Genomic DNA, 15,702 nt, shown 5'->3' with positions numbered 1-15,702 from the left:
TGCGTAATACCACTGTTCTGGGACCTGATTATTCTGTCTGACTTGTTTCTAATGCCTTAGACTTTCATGCTATTACAGGAAAGCAGAATATATTATAAGGCAGAAAATTTCATTTTTAAAGAATAAATACTCCTCTCCAGGAAGAAAAAGAAAAAAAAAATCTAGAAGTGTCTTGTCGGGCAACAGACAAGAGCAATGATGTCTTTAGTAAAGCTTTATTAAAGGACTTCAGAGAAGTCATTGTAATAATTTAATGACATAGGTTGCTTCGGGGCAAAACTAGATTCTTGATGAGGGAAGATGACCTCCTCTTCTATCGCTTTATCATTTCCACCACAGAAAGTCTCTTCTCTTCTTGTGGCACTATAGTGGTGTCAAACACATGCTGTCTGTGCCAGATCATATAAAAGCTGCATAATAATTTTCTCCATCTTAGATAAGCTTGTCATGTTGATGTAAACACTTGTTTACTCAAGTAAACACTTGAGCTTATGAACAGTGGTTTCAGTGTTTATGGTATTCATTCCTAAGTCCCTGATTTTCACTGCGCAACTCTCCTTTTTGTACTACTTTGTCATCTCTTAGTAGACAACAGGTCATAGATTGGCTTTACCTTGGTATTTCTCCATTGTTGCGATACTTATAATGCTGAATTTTTCTTTTGTTTTTAAAGTAACCTAGTCTGGTATGTATTCTCTGAAAAGTGGCCCTATGTGTCAAAGCGGCATCCTGTGTTAAGTTCATAAAATTTGTAAATATCCAACTCAGGAGTCATGCTTAATATGCTTTTCGTGGCCGCCTCTTGTGTTAGGAAGTCATCATCTTTCCTGCAGGTTTTCTGCAGAAATATTCTGACCCAGGTGCACGTTTTTCAGGGTACTTCTGCGTGCATTAAGGCTCCTGTAGTGTGGCGCCTGTTTTGCAAGCAGAATGGAAGCAAGCCCAAGCCCAATTCTATGATACGATGATTAGTGAGAACACGTGCGGGACTTTGCAGGGTTAAGGAACTGGCCGGCCTACCCCAGAGCCTGCCCCCTCCACTCCATCGCAGCTGGATTTGTTGAGTTATTTTAGTATGTTTTACTTAGGGCATGGTATGAATCATCCAGCAAAAGGTTTTGCTTTTATTACTGAAAACAAATACTCATTTTAAACTTGAACCCAAAAGAATTCAGACTATTGAATTGATGTGGCATGCTGTGGATGCTGAGATCAGCACTGGTTCCTATGCCTGAGGAGCAGAAGTAGCAGATAGGAGATCTGGCAGGGGAAGGGAACTAGCTCAGCCCAGCAGTGTAAGGGAGTGGGCAATGTCTGCAGCTTTCTTTCCTCTGCTCTTCATTTGTAAGCTATTCTGACTAGGTTTCAAATCAGTACTCTTAATTTCTGTGATCATTTGTGTCTGTCTGGCAATTAGTTTCTATCACTGTTAGTTGCTTCTGGGTTTGAGCAAGTAACTGCCATGAAAAAGACCTTTATAAAATGGGCCAAAATTGTACTGTTGTCTTTTAAGTGCATACAGTAGTAACTAGACTGTGCTGTAAAAAAAAAAAAAAACAAAACCCAAACAAAACAACAAAACCAAAAACACAACAACAAAAACAAAAAAAAAACCCAGAAAACATTTTGAGAGCAGAAATCAAACCTACAGGATGCATGTTCAAAGCCAGGGATATTTTGATGTAATTTTAATCATTAAAAAATTACAAAGGAAGGAAAATGCAGCATGCATACTAAGAACATAGATTACTGACACAGAAAGGTGAAATCGGTTGTTACTGGCTCCTTAATTTTAAAGAATATATCAAAAAGGTTTCCGTAATGTAGCTCAGACGCTCTTGATGCTTGAGGGGTCTGGAGAACAAGTCTTCTGAGGAGCGGCTGAGGGAACTGGGGTTGTTTAGCCTGGAGAAAAGGAGGCTGAGGGGAGACCTCATCGCTCTCTACAACTACCTGAAAGGAGGTTGTAGCGAGGTGGGTGTTGGTCTCTTCTCCCAAGTAACAAGCGATAGGATGAGAGGAAATGGCCTCAAGTTGCGCCAGGGGAGGTTTAGATTGGACGTGAGGAAAAATTTCTTTACGGAAAGAGTGGTGAAACATTGGAAGAGGCTGCCCAGGGAAGTGGTTGAGTCCCCATCCCTGGAGGTATTTAAAAGACGAGTAGATGCGGCGCTTAGGGACATGGTTTAGTGGGCATGGTGGTGTTGGGTCGACGGTTGGACTCGATGATCTTAGAGGTCTTTTCCAACCTCAATGATTCTATTCTATTCTATGTACACATGTATATGTATGTATACACTGAAATGTAACTCTTCCTTACACCCATCATGAGACACTACTCTGTAAGATACTGTATAAACTATGACTGTTAATGATCTGTTTTCTCAAGAGAAGGTGGTAATTCAAATCCTTCTCTACAGCAAAATGGGCTGTGATAGGTGATTGCTAAAGATATAGTTAATATATATGTAGTTAATATTCGTTTTTATTTGGGTGAGCATAAACTGCCAATGTTTCAGGGAGATGAGAAATATATATGACTATTAATATAACTTTCTTAATACCAATTATAAAACTCAAAGTTTTGTTACTCTTTTTAACAAATTAGTAGTTTTCATATAATGTTTATGGCATTTCTAACATGTTAACTTGTTTAGACAACAAAAATGCTTTTTAGCAAACATCACTTGTTTTAGCATGGATCAAAATGAAACAATTTTCCTGACACAATGAGAAAACCACGTGTTTTTTTTATCAACAACAGTGGCAGTCTTTCAGCTTAATTAATTACAAAGAGGAGAAAGTCGTTGTGAACTATGGAGTAACAGCCTGATCCTACAGGAAAGTTAATTCCTGAATGAGTGTGAAAGGAGAGGCACTGACAGAGCTTTGCTTGCTCCCCTCCCAGGTGTAACTGTGTTTTCCTGAAATGCTGCTTTTTCAAGTCCATCTCACTGTGTGTGGAGTAGCTACTTTATTGGAAAGCCATACACAACTCTTGTTAGCAGTCTGGGAACTGAATTACTTCCCTGGCAATTAGCATCATATCAGAGGAATGGATAATAGAAGTTATCCTGAATATAAGGAATCACCCATATTATCCATGGCATTAAAATAATCAACTGAGTTGTTTGAAGGATGGGTATTTGTGTCAAATGTATAGAAAGATGAGTTTCTAGTATGCTTCAGAAGATGATGCACGATTTCAGACGACCATCGAAAAGTTACTGTTCAGGCTTTTGTAGTTGTGCGAACTCTTGCAAGATCAAGGTACATACATCTTTAAAAGAACGAGTTTGGGGTATTGGGACTTACCTTTAGACGAGTTGGAAGCCTTTTGACTCAAGTCTTCATAACTTCATAACCCATGCTAGAAAAGCATAGAAAAAACAGAAAGGAAAATACTTCTGCAAAGTAATCCTGACTTTTTATTGTACATGGAAATTCATCACACTCGCTCACACACAAACTTCTTCCTGCCTCCTGGATCCAGAAATCTCTGTTTTTTCTGGCACTCCGCAAAACAATGTGACATAGTGTCCTTTTGGCCAGATTGACAAGACAAGAGCTCGTTGGTGCCAAATTATGTTTTACTCCCACTAGCCTGCGTTGCCCCAGAGGCAGTATCTGCTGCCCATTCAACACCCCAGGAATGGAGATGCTCACGAGTGGGACATGCTTTTTACTGTCCTCCTCCGTGTGACGTTTGGATATCTAGTAGGCACTTGTAAAAATGATTCTCTTACTCTGTACTGATGTAAGGTTAGAGCAGAGGTATTTTTGCTGTCTTTGGTAGGAGGATGACTGAGAGGAGAGGCATGTGTGGCCTGAGGGGAACTTTTCGACTTGCTGCAAGGTTTGATCTTCTGCTGGGACACGTTGGGAAAGCTCCTGATTAATCCTTTGGGAGAAGGGTTCAGGAAGGACAGCTGCAGGGAAGACAGCCTATGGGTGTGTGTGGGAGGGTGTATTTTATATATCAGTGTGTGTTTGTAAGCAATGGGTAAAAAGTCTGAAATTGTTGCCTTTTTTATTGTAGCTAACTAAGAAGGGAGCACTTAAAAATTTTAGAAGCTTTTTTTTTTCTGAAGCGTTTCCTCTGAATTAAAAGAGCATCTTGAAAGGGCAGGTGTAATTACATCAGAATACAACTCCCATTCAATCGATACTGTTTGGGAACAAAAAAGTACCTTGGAGGTTGGGGAAGATCCATGTTAGAAGAGAGATAAGTGAATGCTTGTCAACTCCATCAGACCAAAATCTGATGAAGGCCTTTGATACTTTATTAAAGAAATCGTTTTGAGGTTGACTGTGCTCACTTGCTTAAAATGTACAAGGATGCAGCTGACAGTTTTTGTCAAGCAAATAATTGAATGCCGTGATTATTTAATTAAAGCTGCCTTGGCCCATTTAGTTTTTTGCTAAAATGGCAATGTACGTCTAATCTTTTATCAAGAATGTAGCCAAAACAAATTAGTTTTGTTTTTCCCTTGTTAATCAAAAATTAAAGCAGAGAGTATTTATTTTCCTTGAATTATTTGACACCACAGAACCAGTGAGATAGAGATACACTGGTTCCATGAATTGGCAAGTTTTGAAGTTGCATTGGATGACTTTTGTTTATCTCCATCCTTTTTGTAGGAAATTCCACTTATTTGGATGACCACGGACCACCCCCTCAAAAGGTGAGCTGCTGTTATTTGCATTTGCTTCCTTCTTGCATTTTTGGTTTTCATTTTTAACTAATTGTATGTTTACTTGTGTGCAAAGCAACTCTGCTGAGTTTGCATCAACAGCACCTGGCCTTTCCGACTTTTTTCCCCCCAGTGTTTTCAGGCATTTGTTAAGTAACGGGTTAAATCTCTGTGTGACTAAATTAATGCAATTTTTTTTCATTGCGTCAAGGGGAGACAGGATTTTAGTCATGTTTTGTCTGTCAGCACATTCATGCAAAAACAAGACTGCAGTTGGAGCTAATACGGCAGGTGAAGTTGGCCTTTTTGCTGGCAGCAGTTCCTAGAACATGGGCTCTGCTGCAGGTGCAATGCTTTCAAGCAAAGCAGTAGGATATATTTAACGAATGTGAATAATGCATAATGAGTCCTTTTATAGGGATAGGTACACTGTTCCCATCACATATGACTGTGCAGCATTGACTTTTCCCTCACCGTCATCATGGCACTTCATGACATTTCAGGTGAGGACAAGCATCGTGATGGTTTCTTCAAGAGGAAAAAGTGGAAGCAGGCATTTAGGGTCCCTTGTTTTGTTTTCTTTTACCCTGTGTTGGTTTATTCTGTAAAACACAATTTGGTACTATCTTGTGTCTGTCTTTCCAGACAAGAAGGCTATTATAACTCCTTTTGTATAGTAGCTATTAAAAAAAATAAGACAACAGTTCTCTTGCCACATTCTAATTGCTCCAGACTCACTTTATTTCTGTAGGTACAGTGTAGTATCTTACTGAGGTATTTGGGTAGAACTAACTGTGGTTTTGAAGTCTTTATGCTGTGCAGTTGCAACACTTGAAGATGCAGCTTTTCTGACAGCTTCCTTTCCAAATTATGCAGAATTCTCACTATTACTTGTAAAAAACCAAAGCAGAAAGGGGGCAGAGATACTGTGATTATGTCTATAATAATAATTTGCCATAGGCTAATTTATATAATATAGCTTATAATATATAATATTATAGCCTATAATATATATATTTATAGGCTATAATATTATATAATATATATAGCCTATAATATATAATATAGCCTGCTTTTATATTAAACTTTTCAAGTAGTATTGTTTTAATGGAACTTAGATGCCTGAATGCTTTTGTAAGCCCTGTTGGTATTTAAGTAGAAATTTTACCTGTTTTAAGAACTCCCCATGAAAGAGTGAGATTCCGTGGTCACTTCCAGCCAAAAAGTGGAGTCTGCTGATGAAAGGGTTGTGTTTTTCCTCAGCAGTGCAGGATTTCCACCGGGCTGATGTGGGTGAGCTAGAGCAGTTACCTGAAAATGTGTGTGTCTTCTAGCTTAGTTTTCAGACAGATTATTTTGCTGATGTGGCCCACCGTGGATGCTAGTGCAGCAGGTGAGAGTGAGTAGTTAGAGGTGGGGTGGAGGTGAAGAGCCACTATCTCTGATGGTAGTCCTCACTCATCTCTGTTCAAACTGACCATAAAATCACATCCTGAGCCACCAGGCCTTGAGTTTAAATGCTCAACCTCGTGTGTGCATCAGTGTGGTGAAACAGTTTGCTTTTGGTCAGCGGAAGGAGGGTAATGTGGAAAGCGATTTGACTTAGCTTAGTTACCAGTGAAAGCAAGCTACAATAATCTGGGTTTCTTCACCTTTTTGCTGCAAACTCAGTGCGCACATGAGTTCTGTAATTTTCAGCTGATATGTGGAAATTTGTTACACTCTTAAAAGTTCAGACAGCTCGCTTAGAGGGATTGTGCACATCTGATTTTCTTCCTCTCAACATAAATGACTCACTTTTTCTGTATGCACAGTTACAAAAACAAATGGATGTAGACAGAAGTGACAATATCAACCTGTTAAGTTCATCATTACTAACTGAGATGGGACAGGGGGGAAATCTAAGCCTGAACAAATGTTTCACACTTAAATTTTATTTAGTACGCACTTGTGCTCGATTTTTTTGTTTGTTTGTTTTTTTGTTATTTGTGTACCGTCTGCTTCTCTTGCCCAGAAGTACAGCAGCTTGCGTGGAGTAAAGCATTATGCTTGTCAGGTCTCCAGAGCGAACACTCGGCTCAGAAGAGTAAAGCAATGCTTATTCCGGACCTGTATTTTTCATGCTTGCGTTAGCATTCAGAAATGCCTAGCTATGCCAGTAAGGAAAAGGCTGTAATCTAGACAAGAGTTTTTAACCTTGACAACTTTATTCAGATTTTGGTCCCTTTACTTCAGGAATTTTGCATTACCAATTAACGGTGCTCTGGATGGGAACTATACTCCAATGGGCAGTAGCAGTTGGACAGATTTATCCAACCCAGACACTTTCCTGTTTACATTATGAAAATTTCTTTTGCCTATCTAAACATGTAATTTTGGGCTGTGTGTACACAGCTTCATCCAGCTGCAGCTCAGCTGTCTGTAGAAAGGCCAGCTGATTAGATACCTACATGACTGATTGGTTGTGTAGGTACTCTTTGATTAGCTGCTTACAGTCAGTAAAGTTTTTGGGCTTCCTCTGTAATCATTCTCACTCCTGAAAGCTTGGTGAATAGCTCAGTGGAATAACAGGCTGTAGCCTTGTATAAGTTACAGGTATTTTGCTTTTTGAAGTACTTTGCCTGTGTTTAGAAACACTGATAAAAAGATGGATGCACACATTTTGATCATCCCTTGGACAACATGTGGGCAAGCCTGCTTGTTCTTGGGTGGGTGTTTTTGTTTTGTTTTCCATTCTTCTAATCAAAACATGGGTGGGGATTGGTAAAAGGGCAGATAATTCCTGGTATTTGCTTAGGGTCACGTTTTGCACAAAGATGCTCTTGCTTTGTAAATCTCACGCATTATTGGCTAAGTGCAATTATTTACCCTCCTGCAGCTTCAGCTCTGAACTGTGAACTCTGCCTGTGTGAGTGAAACTAAATTCACTGTAGTTGTCATTATCTTTCAGGTAGCGTCTATTCATGAGACTAGATGACTGTCTACATTTAAACTAATAGATGGTTAAGGTCAATAAACGGTTTAATTTGACATATAAAAAGCTGTCAGAAGAAATTAAGCGTGAATCCAACATGTAAAATATTTCATTACAAATAGTATTTCAGTTGTGATTCTCACAAAGCACAGATGACATGATGCACCTTTCTTTAGTAGCACGTGTCATGCACAGACGAAAAGGCCCTCGATTTGTTTCTTCCAATCCTGGCAGTCACTTACCCTGGAAAGCATACCTTTGCCCTGCTGCATTCCACTGTGGTCAGTCCTACGTGGCACTGTTATGTGAAGCTCTCCAGCGTTTTCCTCATGCCCGCTGTATTCATCAGAGGGAATTACAGTATGCCCTGAATGAAATGAAAGCATGAGAAGGGGATTTGGTAGGTTTAGGAAGCAAGTTTTAGGGTCAAAAGGATTCTAATTTTATGTGTCTGCTTAAAAATGGTTAAAAACTAGAAATTGAGATGATGAACAACAATCCATTACCCGGGGTTGAAATGACCGATAGCTCATATCGGTGGTATGTAGTTAGCTGTAGTGGAAGGCCACCAACAGTTGATATGCACTGGACTGTAGCTGTTTTGCAGAGTACATTCCAGTGTTTTGTTGGAAATCATATTAGTTTTGGCTTTTCGTCATGGCTAGGTCCTGAAACTTTGTTTTTTTTTTAAATACTGTGTGTGTGTTTTCCCAGTGGAAGAACTGAAGATAGCACTTGTTCTCTGAATAAGGAATAGCATCATCACATTTCAGGAGATTAGGGTACTGGGCTGTTTTTTCAAGTAAAGGTGGCAGCAGCAATTTTCTCAGTGCAAGTAGAGAAGGAAAGCTTTGCTCACTGCTGTACCTGAACGTTGCTGGTGTGGTTCTGGTTCTCCCTTTAAGGCCAGATGAGCCAGCTTTTCAAGTCTTCCCCCAGTGAAGGTTTACTTGACTGCTAAAGATTAGCAGTGGTTACCCTTGGCAGTGGTATGAAGCTTACCATGCCAGTGGAATGAAGGTAATGTGTCTGGCATAGGCCACTCTTCTTTGGTCAATAGGCACCGAAGACTTGACCAGAGATTGACTAATCCTCGATTTTCACGAGTTCTAAGACATATCTGTGTGTGCTTCTCTGCAGGTAGATGCAACTTCCAGCAACCCTAGCACACCTCTGGTCTTGCTGGTGTTAGTATGTGACAGATAGAAAGGGAATATAGTTGAGCCAAACGTAACCTCCTACTCTGTCGGTAAACATTAACTCTTCAAGTTAAAGCACTTGAATTTCCTAGTTCAAATCTCTATCTCACTACCTCCTGGGGTTTTTTAAACAATTCTTAAAATACCAGTTTTAAGGTTTTTGCAAAGTGATCATTTGTTTATCCTTTCTCTGTAGATTGGAGTCTAAGTGATGCCCATAGATGATGCTAGCCTGTTTTTAAAAAACACCTGTGAAATTGGTGTTCATTAGTGACTGATGGTGTTCTGTTGATATATTTCATGTCTGAGTATTTCAGCGAATAAAATGGGTGTATTTTGTTCCAGTATTTGGGCTAGCTATTTTCTTGCGAAACTTCCTGAGGTTTTTTCCTCCATCCAAGATGGCGAAGCTGACCTTTGAGGACAAATGATGCGATCTTTATCAAACCTACTGTTGTTATCGATTGAAAACTTTTCCCCTGAGCACTTGGCACGAGCACCAGGATATGTCCCTCTTTTGGTGCACCTGATATATATGTGTAAAGGAGCTGTGCACATAGATGACATAAATTACATTCAAGTGGTCTATTCTCCTTTTCTTGACAGTTTTCCCATGGGATGCCTGTCATGGACCCAATGTCTTTTGGCAGCTTTTTAGGTGTCAGCAAAGCCCAATGCTTAGCACATGTGTGACAGTGCTTCAAAGCTTTAAGTGAATACAAAAATGGATGTGGGTCAGGATGAGGTCAAAATGAGAAGAAATAAAATGCATACACAAAATAAGTTTGATCTGATTTTTATTGGTTTGAAGCTGGAAAGTGGATAGATACCCTTTTCACCATTCTTTCCGTTCTTACCTAGTACTTATGTGATAATCGTTCATGTTTTCCTTATGGATCAAGACTATGGGAAAAGATAGCAGAATCCTTGAGTGGCCTTTGGTATGTACTGTACCCAGTCCTTGTCTTCCTCCATTGTCAAGTAGATATTTTTTTTTTATTTTGTTTGACTTTAAATCTTAATAAAAGTTGATGTCACGTTGCCCCCATTACATTGACTTTTTATGTTCATCAGGTTTGTGTCAGCTTTATTTTTCCAATTATTTTGATAACAGTACTAAGATAACAGCCAAGAGCTGTGCATTTTTCTTTTGTTTTTTTTTTTTTAGTGGATATTTCCTGTTTCACTTGAACTTGTGTTTTAGTTCTAGCCATCTTTCTTGAGAACATGGTTTTACCCCTTCAGCACTCTACAGTCTTAAATGGTTGATTTGATAGAGATGAAGTGCTTGATTTTAAAAAAACACACGCAAGATTTGTTTCCTTTTAGGTACATGCTTATTAGGGATTTTAAGAGCATGAATAGTAGTGTGTGTGTCTTTGATAGAGTTGAAATTCTCTGTTTAGCTGTTGTAAAACAAATGGTGGATAATCTTTGAAGCAATCCATCAAGGTAAGGGTGGGAGAAGATTTCAGTGATGAAAAAAGCCCTATCCTGCTTGTAAAATCAAGAGTTGTTTATGAGATGATCATGCAGTGCGAAAGCTTTCAGCTAGCAAAAATTGTCAGAATTTAGAAATGCTAAAATAGAGTAAGTAATTTCCTGTGGTTACCAGACTCAATACCTGGCTGATAAAATCAAAATATTAAAAGAGAATTCAGTAAGTGCCTTAACCACAAAGATCTCCTTTATAGTCTGAAGTACTGTTTTGCTGTTTAAGTGAGCTTTTGAGCCTAGTACAATCAATAAAATACTGCGATTTTAAAAAACATAAAATATTTCTCCACTTCCCTCAGTTTATTAAAGGCGGTATAAAATAATTGTAGATATATGGGGAATAATTATTTTATGTTCTTTTTAAATTATGTTCTCCTTCCTTATAAATGACAGTATCTCAAGGGAAGAAAAATCTGATTTTTCCAGAAGATTTCCCCATTGCCTGTTATTTATGATCGGTTGGAATCCCGCTGAAGCTACAGGTAGTGAATGATATAGCACACTAGTATTACAGAGATATTGCCAAAAGCTAGAATTGAATCTGTACTATTAAGTATGAATTGGATCATAAAAATATTTGAATAGTACTGGAGTACTAATTTCTGTTTTGTTTTGTTCATATTTATTGATCGAAAATCTTCAGGACAAGAAATTATTTTATTCTGCTATTTAGCAAAATAGAGAAGGTGATTACTTTTTTTTTTTAATACTTCTTCAGTTTATAGTATATCAGAAAGGTGTGGAGATGGGGAGGCTGACCGATAGTAAATGGACAGTACAAAGAGACTTTGGAAATTAAAGCCAGATTGCCTGTCACAAGAAGATAAATCCATGAGGGATACTGTTCATGCTAACATCCTGCAGTAGTTTCAACAGTAGTGAAGTGGCCTTTTACTAAGCCTGACATTCTCAGCCTCTCAATTTTGAAAGACTTTGAGAGACAACAGGGATGTAGGTTTTGTGAATGACAGTAGTCTGTAGTTTTCATCCATCTAGTTTCAAAGATGCTTGGGAAGTATTTCATCTTTTGGTTTATACTTTACTTGTCAGGCTGTGTGCATAGTTAAAGGTGAATTTTGCTTGCCTCTGGCATTAACACAGCAGCCTACCCACTGTTACACAAAATAGAAAAATTCTGGTATCACCAATTTTGCAACCTGTAGGTTTTGTTCTACGTCACATACCATAGCTAAAAAACTACCCAAGGCATTAGCGTCCCCACTTCTGAAGTTAGTAGAGCTCTGTGTTTTCACTGAAATTTAGGACATAATCCATTCTGAGTTGATTTTTGCACCTGCAAAGCATCCATGCAGATTATTTCACAGCATATGAATATCTCTTACAGATTACAGTTTTAAATTTCCAGCTGTCCAATACATTCCCCTCTTCTTCCCCTTCTTTCCATGATAGGAAGGTATTCATAAACTAACATAGCATAGGAGGAGGTCATAACCACTCAATCATATCCACTGAATCATGGCCACCTTCATTATCTTTTTATTAGGAAGTGCTGGATTACAATACTGAAGCCCAATTACAGGTGGGTCTGGATGACGTAAACCTTCAGTGGAAAAACAAAAATCTGCCATTCTGGATGGGGATAGCATGACAGGGTATCTTTGGAAAGTGACAAACTGATTTGGTTGATGTTGCTAAGCCTTGTGACTCAGTTGAGTAACACTCATGATGTCACCACGAGTCTTATATTTGTTGATGCTGTTCTTAAGTCCTGAACTGTTACCATTAAACAGTTCTGAAAGAATCTCAGTTGACCTGAACAAAAAGGTTTTTTTTTCTAGCTATGATGTTTAAAGAAAAAAACCTGGAAAACCTGGAACTTGGGATGCTGTGGAGGCTTGCAAAACTGAAAAAAAAAACCCAAATAAGAATTCTAGTATTATTTTGAAAGCCTCATGATTTTGAAGATGAGCTGGTCGGTCCTGGCAGTTTTCTACTCGGGCCTTACAAAACTATAAAGTGTAGTTCAGGAAACAGTAAATAGTGGTGAAGTTCTCTAATAAGGGCCGTGAGCTTTAATCAAAAATGAGATTGTGAACTCACCTATGAGTGGTCAACAGTAGAGTCAAAACATCAGGCAAAGAGGACAGGGTGTCTTGACTGGGCTGAAGGGGTCTGCGTGAGAGTGGTGGTATCATGGTAATTCAGGTGAAGGAGGAGTTTGGGTGAGTAATGTAAGGACAGGGCAGTGTGGGTATGAATAGGTAATTCTCAGGACAGCACCCATGACACCTTGGCATCCTGGGGGAGTGTGAAGGCCTTTGCTGCTGGCACCATTGGGGATTTTGAGTAGATGCAGGGAGAAGCTCCCTCCAGTGAAATGGAAAGGAGTCCTGCCTTGGTCAGCAGGAATGAGGTTTGGTTTGCCTCAGCAAGCCAGATTAATCATTTCGGATTGCAGAATGGTGAAACTGGAGCACTTAATGCTGGGCCTTATCGATTATTGCCTCCAACATGTGGCGTCTCCAACACCACAGGATCTACTTGTGACTCAGATGTGGACTGTGGTCAGTCGGGGAAGGTGTTCTGGGCCTTTGAGTAATTTTAGATGACACTAGGATTTCTGCTGTATTCTGGCTCTGCTGGAAGAGTTGGCCAGCAGCACGTTGTCCTTCCTGTAGGTGCTTTTTGGTGTTGCTCCTTCCAGGTGGTGACACATTGTCATGAACTAGATTTGAATCTGTTACCTGCAGAAGCTGTGATGGAAATTCAGTCCCTTCGAGTTCCTCTGAGCATGAAGAGCGAGAGCACCTTGGAGCCAGCTCATCAGTAATGAACATGTGGGTTACAGTCCAGCAGAACTGGCCTGTTTTACAAATTAAAATCTGGTTACGGCTATAAACAACCTTTAATTCATACTGCAATTGACTTACAAAGTGCTTGCACAAAGTGTGGTGGAAAAGACAAGCATGCTGGAGATGTTAAAATAAAATGTGAAACTACTGGAGGGGGCCTAAAGTAAAGGGCAGGAGGGCAAAGTGAAACGCAGTATGACAGATCCTTGGCAATGGTGAAACCATGAGTTGTTGCCCTAGCTGCAGCCTAATAGATAGTCAATCACAATAGGTACAAAAGGGTTAAACCTTAATGTGAAGAAAGACAAGTGCATACAGAGGAATAAATTATTTAGTCTACCACTCGCCACATTCAAATCCAATATTATTGGCTCCCGGGGTGAACTCATGAATATTGCATTGGAAGGATAGAAACTACTGTAAGGTAGTTGCATTATTTAAGGGAACACCAGTGCCATGATGTATTATAAAAAGTTTTAAAACCAGGCTTAGCTACTTAATATCTCTCATTTTGTAAGTATCCAATATAAACATGTGGGTTGGATGTGATAGGATTTACTACTTAAACAGAGAATAACTTTGCCAGTTTGTGCTGAGCACATCACAGAGCGTACAAACCCCTGGGCTCAGGAGGAAAAAGAGCAGTTTTAAACTTTACAGTTCCAAGATACATATACATATAATGTGAAGCTGCTCTGGAGTTAAAATCTGCCTTGTACAAATTCTGCAGCTTAAGGGGTTTTTGATATGACATGGAAAACCTTCCAGTGGAAAACTGGGTAATTAAAGTGACACCAAAATTCTTAACCTGCCTGAATTCATGCTAGTTCCCTCAACGAATACCAGCATCAGTGAACCATGTCCTTACATCATTTATCTCCTTTATCTTGTTACGAGATAGGTGCATACCAGTAAGATGACTTCCACAATGTGATGAACTTTAGAAGTAAGAGTTGAAGATACTGCTTTTCACAAGAAAACTAATGAGGGTCTTCCTGTTCTTTTTCTGTTGTAATCTGCATACACTCATGTAGGGTAAAGAAGAAAGAGTGATGGCTTTATGTTCTGCACCCCTCTCTATACCAGTGACAGTCCCATATGCTTTGATTCTTCTAAATGCCATTCTGAAATGTATTAAAAAGGAATGTCTGCAAGATGTGAAGGATAACTGTTCAGTTCTCTTTGGCACTAGGGAGACAAGGTACAGCACTATATCTAATTTTGGTCCCAGGAGAGGTAAACAAGTTGCAAACTGCAGAGGAAAGCAAGAAGAATGAAGAGGAGATTGAAAAGCATGCTATGTTAAGAAAGGGCGAAAGGAAAAGGTTTGGTTAATCTAGCAGGTGTTGGTTGTACCCCCTCCCCAAGCAATTATCTGTTTGGTAGGGTGATTCCCTCTCTCCTGCTTCGTCCCTGAGAGGAGCCGGAGCTGCCATCGTGTTGTGTACAGGAAGTGTTGCTGAGTGATGAGAGCCAGGATTCCTGCTCACACCTCCAGAGGCTGCCTAACATCAGTGACCACCTGAAACTGCTGAGTGAACAGAGCATCTGCTATTTAGCAACCTGTTTGACTCTTTGTATACATGTGTTGGATTTGAACATTGCTGTATCTTCACATACCTGAAATAAACCTGATTCTGCACTCTCTCTGGCGGGGAATCTTGTGCAGCAGATTGCAGAAGTAGAGGTTTTGTTCAGCTGCGAGTTGCTGTTGTAGGAAGGTAAATCAGGTGTAAGGTATAAAGGGGCAAAACAAAATGTGTTGACAAGATGCAGCCGAAACTTTGAAAACTTGATCTTTGACCTTTTCTTTGTAATTTTCCCAGGTTGCTATTGATATATCATAGTTTCAATTTGCTGTATGTATAGCCATAGTATCTTGTAATAAGACATGATCTGAGACTTAACAGGGAGACTTTACTATGCTTTGGACTGAGCTCTTTTTAGGTTTGTAAGGGTGCAGTACTTCTCCACAGAAAAATTATTGGAAGTTTTGATATTGGCTATACAGATCTGTTTTGTGGGACACATCAGGAATCATTAGCTTTGGCGGATACTTCATAGTAATGCTTTTCTTTAGTCTTAATGAGTTTGAGGACTATGTCTACAACCAGCGTCCTTTTGCTGCTTGTGCTCCGTGCTTATGTTTTCAATTTATTTTGGTACTTAGGGATGTTGAATCATTAGGGAACACATTTTAACTTATTCTTCCAAATGTCAGCTGCCAAACAGATGAAATGCATTGTTTGGGGCGGGGTGGGGGGGAGGTCATCCTTTTTCAATTAAGTTAGTTGCTTAATGAAAATGCAACAGAAGAACCTTCTGTTTCTTCTTCTGCCTTATTTTCAGTGCTCTACTGCAGCTATATGGCTTTCAAACTTTGAAAACAAACAAACTTCACCCTTACCGTTCTTGTGGTTTCTAGTGTATTTTTTGCCTTCTGCGGCTTGGGCAGTGAGGCTCGAGCACTTGCTGGTGAAGACCCAGGCAAAAAAGTCATTGAGTACCTCCGCCTTCTCCGTGTC

General features: G+C 39.5%; 1 protein-coding gene across 1 annotated transcript in view; it reads left to right on the top strand.

Annotated features, from left to right (window-relative positions):
- Positions 1-15,702, top strand: part of UST (uronyl 2-sulfotransferase) — a 172,180-nt gene that overhangs the window by 62,441 nt on the left and 94,037 nt on the right. Inside the window, exon 2 of the mRNA XM_076333885.1 lies at positions 4,642-4,685. Within this exon, the coding sequence (XP_076190000.1) occupies positions 4,642-4,685 (44 nt within the window). The remainder of the gene's footprint in view (positions 1-4,641; positions 4,686-15,702) is intronic.

The sequence above is a fragment of the Aptenodytes patagonicus genome, chromosome 3 (assembly GCF_965638725.1).
Source record: "Aptenodytes patagonicus chromosome 3, bAptPat1.pri.cur, whole genome shotgun sequence".
Lineage (NCBI taxonomy): Eukaryota > Metazoa > Chordata > Aves > Sphenisciformes > Spheniscidae > Aptenodytes > Aptenodytes patagonicus.
This window is presented reverse-complemented; position numbering and strand designations above follow the sequence as displayed.